This window comes from Podarcis liolepis, assembly GCF_965112155.1.
Source record: "Podarcis liolepis genome assembly, chromosome: 13".
Lineage (NCBI taxonomy): Eukaryota > Metazoa > Chordata > Lepidosauria > Squamata > Lacertidae > Podarcis > Podarcis liolepis.
In genome coordinates, this window is record NC_139573.1 from 19,444,972 (window position 1) to 19,466,412 (window position 21,441).

Genomic DNA, 21,441 nt, shown 5'->3' on the forward strand with positions numbered 1-21,441 from the left:
ATCTCAACCCTTCCCCTCAACCTTTTCTGTAACCCCTTAGTCCAGGGATGCAGAAGCTGTGGCCCTCCAGATGTTGTTGAACTACAACTACCACAGAATAGTACCAAAAGGCGCACAGCTATAGCAACGATATACAGTGGTACCTCGGGTTACATACGCTTCAGGTTACATAGACTTCAGGTTACAAACTCCGCTAACCCAGAAATAGTGCTTCAGGTTAAGAACTTTGCTTCAGGATGAGAACAGAAATCGTGCTCCGGCGGCGCGGCAGCAGCAGGAGGCCCCATTAGCTAAAGTGGTGCTTCAGGTTAAGAACAGTTTCAGGTTAAGTACGGACCTCCAGAACAAATTAAGTACATAACCCGAGGTACCACGGTACAATCTTTATATTGAGGTAGACAAAATACCAACACAATTGCAGCATATACATTTCAGCACAGCTTACAAAGAACCATATGGCTCAACAACAATTATTATTGCGTTGAAGAAGGCTCTGTAGTGCAGCTGCCTACAAGTTTGCACCCTAGCAATGGTGTTATCCTCTTGGAATCAAGCAACTTCTTTGGAGATATAAACATTCTGGTTGTGAAAACTGCGGCCGGGGCCTCGAAATGCTTTTTGCGGGTTTGTCATCTGAGGAAGGCCTTCGAAGCAGGACCTTATCCAGAAGCCTGTCTGTTGTCAACTGCTTAGAGCATTCTTCGATGCAATAATAATTACTGTTGTGCCATATGTTTCTTTGCAAGCCTTGCTGAAATATACATATTGCAACGATATTTTGCATTGTAAGCTTCTTATTTCAGTTACAGTTGTATGCCTTTCCACACTTCTCTGTGGTGGTTTCATCTAGGACTGTGTCCTTGTATGTGATGTTGAACTACAACTCCCACCAGTCCTAGTCCTTGTCCATGCTGGCCAGGGCTAATGGGAGCTGGAGTCCAACGACATCAGGAGGACAACAGCTTCCACACCCCTGCCTTAGTCCCTGACCCCTACTGAAACTGAAGCCTTAGTACAAGCACGTGAAATTCTTAGCCTACATCTCTCCCCCTCTCTTTTGACTCCCCGAGGTCATTTGTTAAGAGCCGTGGATTTTATTGATTTTTAAAAACAACAAGCAAAAGAAGCATAACAGGTGCCTCATGTCAAATTTTAGATGGTAAGCTCCTTGCAGTAGGAACCTGTCTTCTTGTTCTTTGTAAGCTGCTACAAAACTTTGATAGCTCTATATGAACAGAAACAAACAAATTCAGGTAAAAGAGCAAAGGTGCTGGTCCACAAGAAAAACAAAAAAACCCTCCGATATCCACCGTAGGGTATTAATTTTGTTAGGCCCAACCAAACTGTCACAGAGTTGTTGCAAGCTTTTGAGTTCTCTAGAACTGTTTACAGTGGTACATCGGGTTAAGTACTTAATTCGTTCCGGAGGTCCGTTCTTAACCTGAAACTGTTCTTAACCTGAAGCACCACTTTAGCTAATGGGGCCTCCCGCTGCTGCTGTGCCGCCGGAGCACAATTTCTGTTCTTATCCTGAAGCACTATTTCTGGGTTAGCGGAGTCTGTAACCTGAAGTGTATGTAACCTGAAGCGTATGTAACCCGAGGTACCACTGTACTGGGCAAGATGTTGTAGGAAATCAATGGGCATGGAGGGAACAGGACAGAAGGACAAAAGAAGAAATCAGGGTCCCCACCAGACTGTCACTGTTTTGCAGGAGGGATTCAGCAGCATACTGGCAAAATTCGGATTGCACAACTAAAAGTGGATCAAAGAGCTCTTCTGCAACAAACCCACTTCAAAACAATTCAGACTTTTTGTAGTAAGGAAAGTGATGGGAAGATGAAATGGGGTGGAATGGTGGGCCAGACTATATTTCGGGGGGGGGGGATGAACGAATTCCTATGCCCCACAAATAACCCAGAGATGCATTTTAAGTAAAAGGACACATTCTACTCATATAAAAACAGGCTGATTCCCGTACTGTCTGTGGGCCGGATTGAGAAGGCAATTGGGCCGCATCCGGCCCACGGGCCTTAGGTTGCCTACTCCTGATTTTGCTGCTGTGCCATGCTGAGAAAATCTATGGCTTGGCTTAGTGTGTTACCCGAACCTGGGTGCTTGCAATTTAGCTCTCTCTAGGCTAACCAAGGTTTGTACTTGTTTTAGCTCACTGTGGCGTAGCAGCAAACTCCTCCCCTGCTTTCGAAAAAGACATCATGGGTAGGGGGAAAGCAGAATGATGTCACAGATCCCAAATGGGAACCTGCAACAAAATGTTGAAGTGCTCTGGTTCACTGGGTCTGTCAGTCAACCATGATCTCCTCTAAGATTCCTATTTCATGCTCTCCACCCAGAAGAGACAGTCTGTGGCCACTGAGCATGCTAAATCCTGCTTTGGGCTGCTCTTTTTGAGGGTGGGTGGGTGGGGGGGTGCCCATTAGGTTGTTTTTTCTATATATTCTTTGTACTTTTTGCAGGTTAGCGTTCACCCAGAGGTTCTGATGCTACCTTGCTATTTCTTACTAGGTAGCGTTCTGTTGGCACTCACCAGCTGAGTTCATTGTTAGAGGGAACGATGACAGGGTCTGTCACATTTAAGGAGAACTTGTACAAATGACAGCAGAAAGTTCATGAAGTTACAGTATTGGCCACACCATCTGGTTATGTGTGCGTTTTATGCAGCGACCTCTTCCTTCAGGCAGCTGCAGGGCGTAAACATGGCTCCCGCTTTTGTCCCACTCAACAATTCTGTGTGAAGCAGGTTAGGCAGATTGCCGATGACTGGCTCAAGCTCACTCAGTAAGTTTTACAGCTGAGCAAGGATGTGAACCTATGTCTCTCCATTCCTAGGTCCAGTACTCAGTACTTGTATCGCAGGGGGTCGGAGTCCATCATGTAGCTAAATCTGAGGGGAGCCAAGGGGTGGAGCTTGTGGATTTCATTAGGGGCACCCTCGCTTTTCCCTCCTAAGCCCTGACGACACTTTCACCACTGCCTGACACTACGCTGGCCTCTGCTGGCTACTCTTTAGATAACACAGCAGCTTCTGCTTGTAATGGGATGTGGAGTGTTGGGTGGGTGGGTGGTGGTGGTGGTCCTGTGCTCTCACTGGTGGGTGGAAGAGATGGGAGGCATCCGGGTCAACATGGCTGCATCATGGCCAAATGGCCAGAAGTGACTGTGCTGGCAGTGGAGTCTGATCTCACTGAGGGCTGGTCTACACTTCCGCTAGTCCCGTGGCTAGGAAGCATGAGTCCGTGTGGGTTTCCCTCTTGCCCCACTCCCTTCCCAAGGAAGACCTGCTCTGAATCGGAACAAATGCCAATCCTCGGAAAAACCCAATTGCCTTTTGCTCCGACTGAGTGCTAAAGAACAGTTTTCCCCAGGAAGAAGCAGCAGGACAAGAGGAAGTGTGGATAAGCCCTTGACCAGTTAGACTGCTGACGTACAGTACTTACAGCCTGATCTTAGGTGTTTTTATAGGGCTGTGAGCCCTGTTGAATCCACCTTATTCTTCAAAGGGGTGAACTACATGTTACACTCGGCTATGAGGAACTTTTATCAGATTTTCTCCTTTAAACCAAAGGCTGCCTCTGAAGCTGTTTTCTGCATGGATATGAGAAAGTAGTAAAGGGAGAGATGTGCCTCTTACCCCTTTCCCTTCCAGCTGCTTTCCCATTCAACCCCCTGGGCTGCTTCCCTGCCCCTCCAGGAAAGGATACAGGTTCCTGCATGTCCCCTCCATAGGGCAAAAATCCCGCCACCATACTGGGGTGGGAAGGAGCTTCAGTTCGGAACAGGTCAGAGAGGCAGTGGAGTGTAACACTTTCTTTCAGTGCTATTTTGCTCAATTAAAACAATCTCTTCCCAAGTGGCAGTTTGTCCCGTGGAGGAAAACTTGCAGGTACCTATATGTTTTGCCCAGCAGGCCAAAAAAATCTTAGGACTTGGGAAAAACCCCTGATAATAATCCCTGCTCTTGAATCTCCTGTCATGCCATGCCAGACATGGCCCTGATTCTGCACAATATTTCTCCCTTGTTAACCATTGCCATTGTTCTGTTATCCTCCATACTATCTAGATTTGTAAGCTCCACAGGGCAGGGAGTTCTGCTACGATTGTGTGACTCTATAAAGTGCCACATACAGTAATGGCACTGTATGGATAAGAGGATCCTTCCCAAAGACTGATAAGGATGTGATGAGGAGAAAAGGCTGTTGGAAGAGGTATGAAATTCTGTTTGAAGTTAGCCGAAAAGGCATCTGTGTGTCAGCTTGTGGAAAAACCTGGAGCTTCGACACCAGCACCCCCACAGCCTCGGGAGTTAGTGTCAGGCAGAGACAAAATATGCTAAACCCCTCATCTCTGTTAATGACTCACATAGCAGAGGGCACAGAAGTCTTTATAATAACTACTAACTCCAAAGACATACAAACATTTCCATCCCCATTTGGGGGATGTGACTGCTGGGGACTTGCCACATAGACACCCAGATCTTACCCTCGTATTTATTTCATTCTTTATTTATTTATAAAATCTCGTGAGTCAACGTTTGTAGCCCATATTGGGTGTTCAAAGTGACATAACACAAACATGCAGAGAATCTATTTAAAACGCATTAAACACAGTAAAAGCAGAAAAGTAAAAATAATGAAAACCGTCAACCCTAAACTCTGCTAGAATTTAAGGCAGAGAAGAAACAACAGAGGGACAAATCCAGTTCCCAGCTCATAAGGCAAGAAGCAAAGTTGCAGTCTGTTGAAAGTAAGACTCCGCTGTATTCAGTGAGACTTACTTTGAGTAAATGTGCATTTGCTTGGGCTGTGAAACAGAATGTTGGCAAAGGCTGAAGAAACCAAACAGTTCCCACTACTGTGTCAAATGCTCATTTGGGAAAGGGGCCAACCACCCCAATCTCTCTTGGGAAGAAGGTCTTAAATGGAAGTTACCACCATAAACACGGTCCTTCTGAAGCAGGCTAAAATATTTCACCTGTTGATCTTACAGAGCAGGTGCAGTGGCATATAAGGGAGAAGATGCTGGGATAGCTCAGTTGGTAGAGCAGGAGACTCTTAATCTCAGGCTTGTGGGTTTGAGCTCCACATTAGACAAAGGATCCCTGCATTGCAGTGGCTTGGACTTGATGGTCCTTGTGGTCCCTTCCAGCTGTACAATTCCATGATACTTAGAGCAACATGACCCAGGACCACTGCCTTGAACTGGGCAAGGAAGCAAACTAGAAGCCAGTGCAGATGGGTCATGCACCAGAGTTAAAACACTTTTTCCTACTCAAGCTGGCTAACGAGCAGGCTTGCTGTATTCTGCAGAACCTGAAGCTCCCGAGTCATTTTCAAGGGCAGCCCAGTGCCAATGCATTCCCATAGCAGTTAAAATGAGAGGTTACTGTTGCATGCATGAGAGCGTGCTGCATCTCCTTGTCAGAAAGGAGGGATTTCAGCTGGTTTGCTGGCCAAAGCTCATGCAAGGTGCTCTTGACTGTGACCTTCACCTGGATAACTACCAGCAAAACAGGACTGAGGAGTAGGGTAGCCCCTTTTTGAACCAACACTTACTCCCCTGCTTTAAAGTGCCGTTTGGTCTGCAGATGTTACCAGGCAATTGATACTGGGTGTTTAGCTCTGTGTCGTGAAAAGCTTTGCTTGCTGATTTCCGTAGAACAAGGTCTCACTTCCAGACAGCCTGTTTATTGGATGTTCATCCTGATTTTTTTGTATGTACACTGTTTGCAAGGAGGTTAGACAACACAAGCTATTCATGGAAAATTCATTCTGATCTTTTATATGGGGAGGCTTCACAATGCAGTTGTTACCCACAAAAAGTGTGGGTTTTTGAGGAAGTGGATTTGTTGCAAGAGTACCAAGTCAACTTTGATTATGCTACTTTAATTTGCCAGTATGTGATTGAATCCCACACGAAAACATCAACAGTCTGAAGTGTCCTAAACCTCAGTTAAAGACAGAGACACAAGACAGGTCCCCCCACCTTGATTAAGTAGAATAACTACCATCTCCTGGTTCCATAAGCACAATTGCAAATGATATGTTCTCCACACTGGTCATTTCGCTAATAAGCATGCTTGCATGGTCCATAAAAAAACCACAACCATGAACATGCCATGTGAGTTCTGAGATTCTGCTAAAGCATGGGGCCACATGTGCATTTTGACATGGTGTGCAGAAGTTAGCATCCTGAGAATCTTAGCTTTCAAGTAAAATGAACCAAGTTTCTAGTCCTTAAGGCTGTAAAGATAGGTCTTGAAAGAGTGTTAATGTTAATGCTTTGCAAGTAGAAGGCCCCAAGTGCAGTCCCTAGCATCTCCAGGGAGGGCTGGGGAAGATTTCTAAACGAAATTCGAGGAATTTAAATTGGGGAAAACATCATGGCTTTCCTGTATAACCTATGGTTTGGTCCTTAAAACAAGGCCTGCAGTTCAATTTCAGGTTACCACTGAGAGCACAGTGGCAAAAACAGAAGGCCTTTTTCCAGAGCCAGGAGGGATTGAGTCCTGCCTCAAAATGCAACTCCTTCTAGATTCTAGTGCTACTGAACTGCAGCATGCAGAGCGAAGGGTGGGGTAGGGGAGTATTGCTAGATGTTGCTAGAGCTGCCACTCCAGTCCGTGCCCTTTGCTACCTAGATGCCTTTTCCTTCCACCCTGTCTGTTTAGTAGAGCTGCACCCAAGTGTTGAAAAACATGAGTGTTAATTGCCACAATGTAATAAAATAAGTGGGACGCAGGTGGCACTGTGGGTTAAACCACAGAGCCTAGGACTTGCTGATCAGAAGGTCAGCGGTTCGAATCCCCGCAACGGGGTGAGCTCCTGTTGCTCGGTCCCTGCTTCTGCCCACCTAGCAGTTCGTCAAAGTGCAAGTAGATAAATAGGTACCACTCCGGCGGGAAGGTAAATGGTGTTTCCGTGCGCTGCTCTGGTTCGCCAGAAGCGGCTTTGTCATGCTGGCCACATGACCCGGAAGCTGTACGCCGGCTCCCTTGGCCAATATCTGTATTCGATATTTTTCTTTTTTGAAACTCTAATAAAAATTATATATATATAAAAAAAAGAATTGCTGACATATCTGTTTAACAGTTCGTGCTTTGTTGGATTTTAAATACTAAATGTGTTTGTGTGTGTGTGTGTACACCCACCCACACCCATCCACAAATTGTACAGTGAAGCCCCTTTACCCTGGCCATGGGTTGGACAAACCATGTGGTCATTCTTTCTAACCACCTGCCACCTTGCCCACCTTCAAAGACATTGACAATTAAACTTTTGTTTCTCCTTAGGTCTGTATGCGTTTATGTGGCAGCAAGTTCCTTTTAAATCAACAGGACTTACAGTTTATGGTTACAGATTCTGCTGACATTCACCTACTATGGTGGGCATCTGCAGATGTTTGCCTGTTCTCCATTCTATGCAGACAGAACCCTCTCTTGAACTTTATTTCCAAACCCCCTTCAGTTTCCAGATTTATCAGTGGGAAAACCCCCTGACCTCCTCCTGTACCATTTACAACACTTTGATCTGCAAACATCAGCAAATACAGTAAAAAGCGTTTCAAGGCCTGGTGGCAAACATTATCACCTGCTAATGTCTTCAGAGCAAGCTGCTGTTAAATGCAGAGCAGAGGAGCAGGGGGCCGGTGTGAACCACACACCACACAGTGCCTGTTTATTTTGGCATCACTTTCCAAGATTATGCACGCCCCAGCAAAATCAGAAGTGTCTATGTGGAGCAAGCACTGAACTGTGTGCAGTTTTGGAATGATTAAAACACATGTTCTCATGGACACACAGACTGTCCCCTGCAAAGAATAATCCAGCAGTCATAGAAAAATATTTTTATAAACCCAGTCTTTCCCTGTTCATCAGTGGCTACTAATTCTAATGTCTCTTTTCTAGCTCCTCTGTCAGAGGTAGTATGCGTCTGAACACCAGTTGTTGGAAACTTCAGGAGGGAAGGGTGCTCTATTGCTTACGTCCTGCCTGCAGGCTTCCCATAGACATCTGGTTCGCCACTGTGAGAACAGGATGATGGGTTAGGTGGGCCACTGGCTTGATCCAGCGAGGACTTCTTATGCCCTTAGTCTTAGTGTTAACCCTTATAGAACTCAGCAAGGAGGAAGATGGGAAGAAATGCTGCTTGTGGGCTTCTCTGAGGCATCTGGTGACCTAATCCAAACAACCTTTTCTTATGTTCTTTTGCTCAGCACCCCCTAACAGGTGGGGTTATTGAGCTGGTTATAGGGCATAACAGGCACAAGACTAAAGGCTTATCCATACTTCCTCATGTCCCATTGGTTTCCCCCAGGGAAAACTGCTCTTTGGCGCTCAGTCAGAACAAACAGCAATTCAAGTTTTCCTCGGCTCGCCATTTCTTCTGAACTATCACTAAAGAGTGGGTTTTCCCTCGGAAAGGAGCGAGGCAAGGGGAAAACTGCTTGGACCCGTTCTTTCTAGGCACAGGACAAGCGGAAGTATGGATGAGCCCCCAGGGTCTTTCCTGATTGTTTACTTGCAGGCCCTGGCTCCCTACTTGACTTAAAGGAGCAAGGGTGAATCTTGGATGAAGGTTCAAGTATGTCTGCCCCTTCAGATAATCAACGAACTACCTTAGATCATATTTCCATACAACAGAGAAACTGCCTCATATGTGATGCTGTAAGGAGCTGTCCAATTTTGTAAGTGGGTTTTCTTCAACCCTCACATTAAAATAACAATTATAATAAAGGGTTGGGGCACTGCACTCCCAAATAGTCCTTGGTAAGTCTTCATGAGGTACTTCCTGATCCTAGAGTCCTTTATAGTTGTGATTTTAACATGAGAGATGATACATACAACCTATTTGAAAGGGTGTGGACTCACCAGTCAGTATCTCTCTCTCTCTCTCTCTCTCTCTCTCTCTCTCTCTCTCTCTCTCTCTCACACACACACACACACACACACACACACGACAATGTCCCCATTATAGGGATATATGGTTTGGGGTGGTCCAAATCCTATTTTGGTGTACAATTGTGTTTAACCCCCTTCCCACTTTCCCGTACTGTTCTGAACCTGGTTTTTTAAAAAACAACAACTAAAAAATAGGGAACTAGGAACTGCAGATAAGGAACTAGGATAGGAGCCATCTTCAGCTTGTCAGCCTTGTTTGTTGTGATCCCCATTAAGGGATCTCTAGGCTTCCCCCTCGCTTCTCCTCCACTGAGAGAAAAGCATCACCTGTCAAATGTCCGCTTGTCATGAGGCAGCTGTAAAAGGCAGAGAGGCTCTGACAGGGACTGGGGAAAAGGCTGGCAACCCGAACTGTGGGGCAGAATCTATTCTTTGTCTAGAATTCAAAGTCTACAATTCTGGGTTATATCTCAGCATCCTTCCTGGCCACCTCCTGCTCTGTCTTTGTCCTCACATTTTAAAAGCTGTAAAGATGTAGAGTGGCTTTGATCCATCCCTGGAACACCAAGGGATCTGGAAACTCAAAGACATAGACCTGTACTGAGGGGAAATAAATAAAAACACCAGTCAGAAACAGAGAAATCAAACCCTTTCACTGCACCCATTAGGCTTTCCTCCCTCCCCCCCCCAAAAGAGGTGGGATCAAATGTTTCAGGGTCTTCACCACCACCGCCCCACCCCGCCAGCTTTCCTTTTCTAAACATTTGTCAGACCCAGAGATATGAGCTGTTTTTCTTTCTACACCCCCTTTTTTCTTAAAATATCTCCACAGAATCTCTGGGTCAATTTCTCTGGTTGTATTCACCCACTCAGGCCTGGGAAGAGAACGCCCCTCAGGCATATATATCTTCGGGATCTCTCCTTGTGGAGTAATTGCTACGAAACATATTTCAGCTCACATTTCTTATCCATAGTTGGGTAGGGAGGGGGGGTGTCTCTCTCTCTCTGTGTGTTTAAAAATAAGTTTGTTTTTCCTCTTCACGGTTTTTTGGTGATAAATGGGAGGCACACTCCCCTGTTGTACTCACATGTTAGAATGTGGGAGGGGTGAATTCCTATAAAGCGGGGTGGAGATCGAAAACACAATCCTGGAGAGATGGAAAGGGGCATGAATCTTCCCAAGTCTCCTCCACCAAACTTTTCCATCTATTTACATTTCTTAGAGCTCCAGTGAAGAAAAAGTTGCTTGGGAAATAGTGCTGTTTTTGTGCCTGGGGGAGACATGGGTGTGAGGAGGATTCAGCCCTCCCCTCCCTCGCATACTATGCTTTATGTTGGTCCTACATCTCCACCCCTCCCTATAGGAATCCAGTTTTAAAACACATGTCCGCTGTGATTATGTATCATTTACCCCAAGAGGAAGATCTACCTTAGAAGGAAGAGCCCACATTTTGTGCCTCCGCATGAGTCACTGTTCTATTATTTATTTAAGATATTTTTAGGTTGCCTTTTAGGGCCAAGCCCTCACAAGCTTCCAACTTATAAGAGCACAATATACATAATAAAATTATATATATATATAAAATCATCACTAAAAACAGCAGTGCAATCCAATAACTGTTTTGCTGAATAAGAGTATCATTCAACCCAGCTGTGGGCATGTAACCCTGCTGCATCTCTTGCTGTACGAATTCATCCTTCCTGCAGCAATGACCATAGAACTGTAGAGTTGGAAGTGATCCCAAGGGTAATCTAGTCCAACCCCCTGAGAATGCATGCAGCAGAATGACTTGCCACCAGTGGAAGGTGATTGGAAGAGGTGAGGCAAGAACAGGGACTCATTCAGAGATGCAGTGGGCAGCCTCCTTTTGCAGTAGGTTCACAAGGTGCATCTATCTATCTATCTATCTATCTATCTATCTATCTGTCTGTCTGTCTGTCTGTCTGTCTTGTATGACAGGCTAAAGTGCCCTGTCACACATCTTAGGAATTACTATCCTTGCTAGAGATCATGAACTGGCAGGCAGTGGTAATTATTTTGGATTACAGTGCAATCCTACCTGTTCCTATTCAGAAGTAAGTCCTATTGAGTTCAGTGGCACTTACTCCCAGGTGAAATGCAAATAGGACTGCCTCCTTAATCTGGAATAAAAGGGTGGTCTCCTGAATGCCAGCCACCTTTATGCCCTCCCGCTCCAAACCCACACTCCTCACATCAGATTACTGTCTTCCCTTTATGGCAGAAACTCTCTGCTTTTAACACACACTTTCCTGCCCTGCAGAAATTCAACAAGTGGAGCATTCCCCCACAAGGATATGCAGGGATGGGGGAAGTTGCACACGATACACACACACTCCTGTTTGCTCTGCATCCAGTGAACTCCCACTGCTGGTTTGAGAAATGGTATACACATGACTCCAGCCACAAGCCATATCCTGTATCCATACAGTTCTTTCTTGTTAAACACAGCATTTCAAGTTTTGACGCATCTTCCCCACAAACCAGCTTTGGTTCAAACTGAGAAAAAGAACCGCCTTGCTGCGCTTTAAGCCAGTAATGCGTACACAGCATGTCTTATTTGTTTCTAATGCCACAAAATCTTCTACAGCTTCCACACAACACCTTCTTCCTCCAAGTCCATTCCCATATCCCCCCCCCCTTTACTCTGGATTTACCATTTCTACCTTTTTTTGTTTGCGTATCAGAATTTCTGCAGATATAGTAAAACTGGATGCAATGAGAAAATAATGCAGAATAGCAGTTTGGTGAGGACAGTGTCATGTGGATGCTGGGAAAAACCCTGCATGCATGAGCAGAGTCTACAGAAACTATTGTGTGGAACTGGACATGCCCCGTTTTTGTTTTTGTGTGGACGGGTGGGCAGGAGGAACAAAATTTGTGACTGCCATTCCTGGCCCAGAATTCCCTTCTTTCTGATTGCTCAGAACTCAGGACTGCTGAATCCTAATTCTTGCCCCTTAGCCCCTTTCCTTCACAAACAGCCAAAGAGTCCTACATTTCTCAGGCTCCTACCCCATACCCCCCCCCATTTCCTACTATTTCTCATTTATATTTAGACCCGGAGTAAGCAGACTCCACACATGCTGAAATCCCCTCTTTTAAAAGGCCGAGGAGCCCTGGCCTGTTATGCTTCTGGCTATCCTGATTAGCACCCCACTTTCAATCCTTTGGCATCTCTGGGGAGGGTGAGGAGAGACACCTGCCTGAAACCCTGGACAGCTGCTGCCAGTCAGTGTGGACAATACTGAGCTAGATGGACCAATGACCTTACTCAGTACAAGGCAGCTTTCTAGTGCCCAATTAAAAACTTACCATGAGTTAAAATATGTGTGCATTTGTGTATGTGGCAGAGAGGAGATGTTTGCAGCTCGCTTTTCTAGCACCTTGTTTCCCGCCCCCCTCCTCATGTTCCCAGTTGCTCTTGTCATCATAACCTCCTGCTTGGCTAGTTTATTCCTTTTGTGCATTTTTAATTAAAGCCAAATGCTGAACCTTAAAATAAAAAAGCGACATCATCAGTATTCTAATGATTACAAAGAGAAGTACAGATACACACACACACACACACACACACACACACCGTATTTCCCTACATGCTGAAAGAGGCTTTGCCATCTCCAGTGTCTGTTAGAGCTGGTGGAACATTGAGATACTGGCTGTCAATTTTTGGAGACTATTACCATGGCATGTGCGTATGTGTGGATTTAACCAGCTGACATATTTAACTAAGAATCCTGGCTGTTCCACTCCCCCCCCTTTGCTTCATACTACAGGAGAATCCTGGATACTGTAGTTGGTTAAGAGTGCTGGGAATGGTCACTGTGTGGATGTGTAAGCTACAGTGCCCAGGATTCTTTGGGGGAAGCCATGGGACGCGGGTGGCACTGTGGGTTAAACCACAGAGCCTAGGACTTGCCGATCAGAAGGTCGGCAGTTTGAATCCCCGTAACGGGGTGACCTCCCGTTGCTCGGTCCCTGCTCCTGCCAACCTAGCAGTTTGAAAGCACCTCAAAGTGCAAGTAGATAAATAGGTACTGCTCTGGCGGGAAGGTAAACGGTGTTTCCGTGCACTGCTCTGGTTTGCCAGAAGTGGCTTAGTCATGCTGGCCACATGACCCAGAAGCTGTACGCCGGTTCCCTCGGCCAATAAAGCGAGATGGGCGCCGCAACCCCAGAGTCGGTCACGACTGGACCTAAGGGTTAGGGGTCCCTTTGCCTTTACCTTTATGTGAATTAAATGTGTAGCGTGGCTCTGACTGTGGTCCGCCTGTCCCGGTGAGGAGGATAAGGAGCAGCAGTAAATTGTTGGACAAGAGATGTTCAGGGCCCTGTGCCCCCTAAGCTAGCATTCTGCCCACGGGAGAACACAATTGCCCATTGTCAGTGTTGAAATAAGATTTACCTGTTAGTCTAGTGTTGGCTTCTGCCCATGGAAATGTGGGGGGAGAGGGTGCCATCTTGTCCTTTGCCTCAGGCAGTAAAATGAGCTAAGACTGTATCTGATACTAATTTAAAGACTGTTTATCCCCACATGAACCAACCTGACCCCTGTGCTCATCATCTGAGACCCTTCTCCATGTTCCCCCTCTGAGGGAGGTGTGGAGAACATCAACACAAGAGCAGGCCTTCTCAGTGGTGGCTCCCCACTTATGGAACTCTCTCCCAGGGAGGCATGCCTGGTGCCGTCGCTACTTATCTTTAGGCACGAGGCGGGGGGGGGGGGGGAGATTTATCTTTCCCCAGTGTGGTGTAGTGGTTAAGAGCGATAGACTTGTAATCTGGGGAACCGGGTTCGCATCTCCGCTCCTCCATATGCAGCTGCTGGGTGACCTTGGGCCAGTCACACTTCTCTGAAGTCTCTCAGCCCCACTCACCTCACAGAGTTGTTGTGTGGGAGGAAGGGAAAGGAGAATGTTAGCCGCTTTGAGACTATCACTACCTTTGGGTAGTGATAAAGCGGGATATCAAATCCAAACTCTTCTTCTTCTTCTCCAGGCTGTTTGTTTTTAATCATCTGTGGCCTCCTTCTGTGGCTGGAATTAGTTTATTTTAAAAATACAGATGAGTTTCAGATTTCATTTTGTTTTCGTTTTATGCTGGTTTTAATGTATGTGTTACTTTTCTGTTGTGTGTAGCTTTGAGTTACCATATTTTTCGCCCTATAGGACGCACCGGCCCATAGGACGCACCTAGATTTTTTTGGGGGGGGGAAATAAAGGGGGAAAAATTATTCCCCCCCAGGCGCGGGACTGGGGCGGGGGAAGCCCGAGCTTCCCCTGACCCCAGCCCCCAGAACGGGTGCCAGAGTGGCTCCCGGAGCTTGCGGGGCTGGGGGTGGGGGAAGCCCGAGCTTCCCCAGCCCCCAGAACGGGTCCGAGAGCGCTGGCGAAGGTGCGTGCACGTTCGCCATCGCTCTTGGAGCTTGCGAGGCTGCGGGCGGGGGAAGCCGGAGCTTCCCCCGACCCCAGCCCCCAGAATGGGTCGGAGAGCGATGGCGAAGGTGCGCGCACGTTCGCCATCGCTCTCGGAGCTTGCCGGGCTGGGGGGATAGCTTCCTGAAGCCTGGAGAGCAAGAGGGGTCGGTGCGCACCAACCCCTCTCGCTCTCCAGGCTTCAGTGAAAGCCTGCATTCGCCCCATAGGACGACACACATTTTCCCTTCATTTTTGGAGGGGAAAAAGTGCGTCCTATAGGGCGAAAAATACGGTACTTTTTGATGAGAGAGAGAGAGAGAGAGAGAGAGAGAGAGAGAGAGAAGTGATTGATAAATTTAATAAATAATAATGCATGGAGGCTGCAATCCTGCACACACTTACCTGGGATTATACCCCCCGCCCAAACACAGTGGGACTACTCGTAAGTAAAATTCATCGGATTGTGCTTTCAATCACCCAGCAATAATTATCATCAGTGTAATAGAATGGAGGATTCTGTTCCCACTCTCTGCTTATGGAGATTGTAACCCATGTTAAGGATTATGAGTACAGTGGTGCCCCACAAGACGAATGCCTTGCAAGACGGAAAACTCGCTAGACGAAAGAGTTTTCCGTTTTGGAGGTGCTTCGCAAAACGAATTTCCTATGGGCTTGCTTCGCAAGACGACAATGTCTTGCGAGTTTCTGCTGGTTTCCCCCCCCTTTTCTAAGCCGCTAAGCCGCTTATCAGCTGATCCGCTAATCCCTCAATGGGCTTGCTTCGCAAGATGAAAAAACCGCTAGACGAAGAGAATCACAGAACGGATTCTTTTCGTCTTGCGAGGCACCACTGTATGTAACCAGGAGGATTATTGTTATTGTAGGTTAAATTATCCAGTTAATGGACATAAATTTGTATTAAGGTTGCCATATTTCAAAAAGTATAAATCAGGACACCCCCTTTTTTTGGAAGACCCCAAAAATGTTGAACTCCCGCCCCCGAGTGACTTGTCTAAGATATATGGCAACCCTAACTTGTATGGGCATGGTACAACAGACTTTGCATTTTTGAAATCCACACTGTTTTCTGGCATTCTAACCACTCAGCATGACTCCCTTCCTATAAGTCTGTCTTATCCCCCACCTCTCCCTGGCACATGAATGTGCTGCTAAAGTCACATATAAGGGATTTGCTAGCTGAGTGCTCCTTAAAGCTGGCATCCTACGCTTTGTGTGAGCTAACAACCTGTTTCTTTTCTTCCTTCTTTTTATTTTAACTTTCTATGCAGGGGGATTGGAAAGCAGGGGCTCCAGTGCTTAGGTAAGAACTTTTTTTTGGCTTTCCTCTCTGGGTTGGTCCTCCTTTCATGAGGAGAGCACCACATGTTGTGAAAGCACAATTAGGCATATGAAGCACCCCAGCAGGGTCACAGCGGGGAAGGAATTGCAATTTTATAAAACTGAGGTTGCGGGAGCGGAAGCCACATGCATCCCTCAGCCCAGATAATGTGGTGGATTGCTTGTAGCACGTCAGTGCTCAGGGAAGAAGTGCACTCTGCATGTACCTCAGAGGCACTCTCTCCACTCAATTGGTATGTGCATAAAGACAAATTCTGGGTCAGGAGTTTGCTCTTGGGGGAAAAGGGCTGCTGTAACTTGAAATCTTTCTTTTTGATGGCGGTTCCATGACTTTTACAACAGATCATAACAAGAACAGTGTTCTTGTGACATGGAGTTAGGGAGAAGATACACCAGTTGAATTTCTTTCTGTTGGGTAGCTTTTCAGTTTACAGAACCTCTGTGGGAAGACAAAGCAGCAGATCTAGTTGGAACAGGAAAGCTGGGAACAAAGGGCAGGATTCACCCAGTATACCTGAAGGAGTGTCTCCACCCCCATTGTTCAGCCTGGACACCGAGGTCCAGCGCAGAGGGCCTTCTGGCGGTTCCCTCACTGCAAGAAGTGAAGTTACAGGGAACCAGGCAGAGGGCCTTCTCGGTAGTGGCACCCGCCCTGTGGAATGCCCTCCCATCAGATGTCAAAGAAATAAACTATATGACATTTAGAAGACATCTGAAGGCAGCCCTGTTTAGGGAAGTTTTTAAATAAGAGCCAGGGCACCTGGGTTCTTTGGGAGAAGAGTTACTTCCTGTGGAGTACAGGCTGGCATGTAGGGGACAGAAGAGCTGGGATTCAGGACTCACAGGCTCTTAGTAGGAAGGGAGAGCTGGATTTGTGTGGGTGCTGGGCTGGGTTGCTTCTAATTTCCCTAATTCCCTTTTTAATCAGGCAGTTCACACACACATGGCCCCTGAGCCAGGTTTTATTGTTTCGCTGAACTAGATTTCTTCGTCTATTTTAGGGCTGTGAAATCTCTCTCTCATTCTTCTTGTATTTTCTATACACTTCTGTCTCTTCCGCTCCCCTTGTACCTGACACTTCAGTCCAAATTTACCTTCACATTTGCACCTGCCTCCAGCTTCCTTGTGCTCTGCCCCCACCACGGCCAGGAATGTGTGTGTGTGTGTGTGTGTGTGTGTGTATGCTAGTATACATATGCACAGTAGTGTGGAAGATGGCAATTACACCGTCCACCAAGATACTTGTAAAGTTAGCCATAAATCTCCACCTCATACTTAGAAGATCCTACCTCCATTGGTTTCAATATGTTTGGAGGGCCAACAAAATCCACCACAACTCAAAACATGTTCAAAGTATGTTTGGAGTTGTGTGTATCCACTTCACATTTTGCACATTTATCAGGAGTGTTTTCTTCCACCGTGTGTGTTCATGTCAGAATACCCCCTGCACACGCCCCCAGAAACAAACCCTGTGCTTTATGCCATTGCTGTATACACATTTCCCCCCTATATAGAAATGGTGGTTTGTTGTTGTTTTTTGCATGTTGTTGTTGTTGTTTAGTCATGTCCAACTCTTTGTGACCCCATGGACCAGAGCATTTCAGGCACTTGTGTCATCCACTGCCTCCTGCAGTTTGGTCAAATTCATGTTAGTGGCTTCGAGAACACTGTCCAACCATCTTGTCCTCTGTCGTCCCCTTCTCCTTGTGCCCTCCATCTTTCCCAACATCAGGGTCTTTTCCAGGGAGTCTTCTCTTCTCATGAGGTGGCCAAAGTAGTGGAGCCTCAGCTTTAGGATCTGTCCTTCCAGTGAGCACTCAGGGCTGATCTCCTTTAGAATGGATAGGTTTGATCTTCTTGCAGTCCATGGGACTGTTTTTTGCATAGGAAATTATAATCTATGGAGATGCACTAATTCTTCGGATCAACCTCCGCATGAAACTGTCATATGTGGTTACCTTGAACTCCCTACTCCCCTGATTTTAAATACATATATACATTTATTGACTACATTTTTATCTATGTCTCCTTCTCCAAAAATCTTAGGACTGCATACATGGTTCCCTCTCCGCTTTATTCTGACGAAAATCTCACAACACAGGGTAGACTCAGGCCATGTACATGTTAATGGCTGACAATGCAGCAAGAGCATCTGTCTCCACCCCCACCCCTTTGCTTCAAGAGTTGCATTTGTATGCTGTCATACACACCAGATGTCTGCACCCGATGACCTATTTGCTTTCCCTGCCCCTGCATGCCCCTGCAACTCCTCTGATTCATATTCATGAAGCTTCCATCTGCCCATGTGCAATGGCTGCCTCAAGTGTACACACCTCAGTTTCACTGTGAAGTGAATGTGGCTTCAAAGCAGCAGTATTTCTCAAGGAAGTACAGAATAGCTCTGCATTGTGGGTAACATTGTGCGTATACACAGATTCAAAAGCCTGTGGTGAGACTGCACTGGAAGAAGAGTAAATGATAATGTAAACACAATCGAATACAGAGTTACTGGTTTATGGTCACCCAGTGGGCTTCATAGCTGAGTGGGATCACGCAGGTCCTAATCTGGCACTCTAGCCACTATTTGATCACACCAGCTCTCCAGCACTGTGAAGTATGCAGCCTTCCACTAAAGACCAGAAGAGGAGAGTGGCTCCTTATCCCTTTATCCTCCAGTATCTTCCTGTGGAAAATCACACACAATTTGGTTTTCATCCCACAGGGGAAAAGATAAAGTCACCTATATATTTTCCTCTGCTGGGAGTAGGGGAAGCAGCTTGTGGTATGTTTCCCCCCCCCCCTTCAGCAGACAAACTGGAGGGTAAGTGGTTGGTAACCCATATCCTTCAGGCCTCTATGAAAAACCACATCCTGCGGTGGTTTTTTTTGCAAAATAAGTAAAAAGCCAAAATGATAAACAACATGTGCCATGCGCAGTTAGGCCCACATTTATCCATAGGCCTTTCTCACATGTTACAGAAAAACATAAGTTAATTGCTTACTGGGTTGTGCCTTTCTGGTCTGTTTTGCTCCTCCCTGTGAGCATACGGAAGAAAGAAATTCACGAGCCCTGGCTTAGCGTTATGTCTTAACCAGGGACTGCGTCTTGTTTCACTGCCAACAAACCACAACCTATCGACGAGATTTGTTCTTGGCATACTGACTGTGGTTCGTTGGAGCAAAACAGACGATTCCTGGTTCAGACAAAAGTGTCAGCAGGGGAAAGAGCCCTTTTAGGCCCCTTCATGACATGTGAACTGGGCCGTAGACACAATTGTGCTTAATTAGACAGCACGGATGTGCTCTACTGCACACCCAATGAAAATGTAAATGCACATGCCCTGCCATGTGCTCATGCCCTTTCGTTTGCCATGAGATGCGTGGCCCCCCCACAGACACCTTTCTCCGACAGGTCTCCAATCCCCCCCTCTCTGACGTTCGCCCTCATGCATGTGAGCACGTGCAGAAATTCTCCCATGAACATACATTTCGGGCCTCCCATCCCTGCACATTTTCACAGGCCCCTATGCTTGTGTGGAATTTCCTCCTCTACCAGTTGCACTTGTGAAGAAGAGTCATGCTGGCAAGCCAGCACTTAACACCTGGAGATGCCCCTACCCTGCCTTTCACAAACATTCATGTCAGCTCCCGTCCAGTTTAATATTTATGGCTTCCCCCTGCTGCTTCTTTCCACAGTTCATTTTCTAGGTTCAGGTTTCCCTTCCCCATGGAGGCCTAAGGATCTCCCCCTGCCTGCCTCCCCTCTAACCACCCCCCCCCGCCCCGCAACTTTATTACATTCTGCAAAACACATCTTCAGCTCTCTGTGTCCAGACCTGCTGGTTGCTAAGAAACCACACTACGGCTGCTAAGCAACCCCCCTCCTCACTTGCCAGCTCTGTCAACACCTGCCAATCAACTGATGTCCCATATCATATCCTGCTTTTCCAACTATGCATCCCCTTGCCCAGCTGAGAGGACCCAAACATCCTTGTTCCCGCACCCAATTTGCCCTCTTAACTCATCAGCCGCCACTCCTTTCTTGGAGAATTTAGGAAGTCTGGCTCCAGGGATGCTCCCTCATAGCCCTCTGGGTACCATTCTTGCCCCTTCCCACCCTTAGGTATTCTAGGTCTCAGCACCCACCACCTTCACTTCATGTTGTAATTCCCCTTAAGGTACGCTGGACATCACACACACACACACACACACACACACACACACACACACACACACACAGGGCAATGGCTCAGTTGGGAAATCCGTTGCCATGGGAACCCAAGGCATTGACAAAAGTGAGTGAGCAAGAGATATGGAACAGGGATAGGGGTTGCCAACTGGCTAGAAAGTCATGGGCTTGGGCTGCCCTTGTGTATTTTACAGTGGCTGGATACGCAGGAAACAGCAGCAAAACAACAATGGCATCTTAAAGATGAACAGGAAATAGCAGGCAAAGGTTTCAGCGGCTGGACTGCACACGATCCCCTTCTGTTTGCTGTAGGTCAAACGCCTGTTAACTCGGCCCAGCTGCAAATGAAACATGGGCAACTGTATTGTGGGGAGGGGGCGCTGAATGGATAAGTGAAAAGCAGGGCTAGGTTCTCTGGGAGAGGGCTGTGTCCTAATTGTCTCGGAGGGTGTGTGTGTGTGTGTGTGTGTGTGTGTGCGTGCCTGAGCAAATGTCTTCCCTGCCCCCTTCCTCTGACTCCGTCCGATCCCCCTCCCCCGCTGTGTGCGGGTACTTGTGGATTCGTCCCCCGCCTGTTGCCATGGAGACCCATCTTCCAAATCTCAGGCCTGAAGATGCTGAAGGCGTGGGGGGGGGGAGGAAAGGAGAGAAAAGTCACCCCCTCACCCTGCACCTGCATTTGCAGACTAATAAATATCCAGTCTCTCCTCTCCCCTCAGAAAGCCCACTCACTCCTTGCACTTTTGCTTCTTGGATTTAATGGAAAAGCCCATGAGTACAAAGCCGAGATCAATTAGCACATATTAATATTGGCCCATTTAGGCAGCCTGGCATACTAACATAGAGGTGGTAAAAGGTTAGGGTCCGCCCTCCCTGCCTTCACCATTTCAGTGAAAGCGGATAGGGGAAGAAAAGATTCTAATCTGCCATAGCCAGTGCCAGAAGCCAGTGAGGTGATAGTTTTCTCCGCAGCATTAAACACAGAGTACTAAGTTCCAGCGCCGGGAGGAGATCCCATAGCTCAGTGGTAGGCCTCATGTTTTGCGAGCAAAAGGTCTCGCGTTCAGTCCAGGCTTTGTTTTGTCTTTAATGATCAAGTAGCAAGGATAGGAAAGGGACTCTAGACAGCCACTGCCGGCCAGAATAGATAACACGGGGGCTGTGTACTTAAAGCCCATGACTTCCCCCAAAGAACCATGGGAATGGTAGCTTACCCATCACAATTCAAAATGCAAAGCAAAACTACAGCTCCCAGGATTCTTTGGGGGAGGGGAAGTCATGTGCATAGCTGTCAACTTTTCCCTTTTCTTGCGAGGAATCCTATTTGGAATAAGGGAATTTCCCTTAAAAAAAGGGAAATGTTGACAGCTATGGTCATGTGCTTTAATTGTGGTTTGTATGCAACCTGGAATGAAGGTCCAATGGTCTGCCTCAGACTACGGTAATGTCACATGGTCATGTTTTTGTGCTGCTAGACACCTGGGTCATGTATGGTTTCACGATGCAGTTTCCTCCAATAAACAAAAACAAACATTTATCC

The 21,441-nt window shown here is 46.8% G+C and overlaps 1 protein-coding gene across 1 annotated transcript in view; it reads left to right on the forward strand.

Annotated features, from left to right (window-relative positions):
- The window catches only part of PRKCG (protein kinase C gamma), a 50,590-nt gene that overhangs the window by 4,066 nt on the left and 25,083 nt on the right, over window positions 1–21,441 (forward strand). The window contains exon 2 of the mRNA XM_083471756.1: window positions 15,643–15,674. Within this exon, the coding sequence (XP_083327882.1) occupies window positions 15,643–15,674 (32 nt within the window). The remainder of the gene's footprint in view (window positions 1–15,642; window positions 15,675–21,441) is intronic.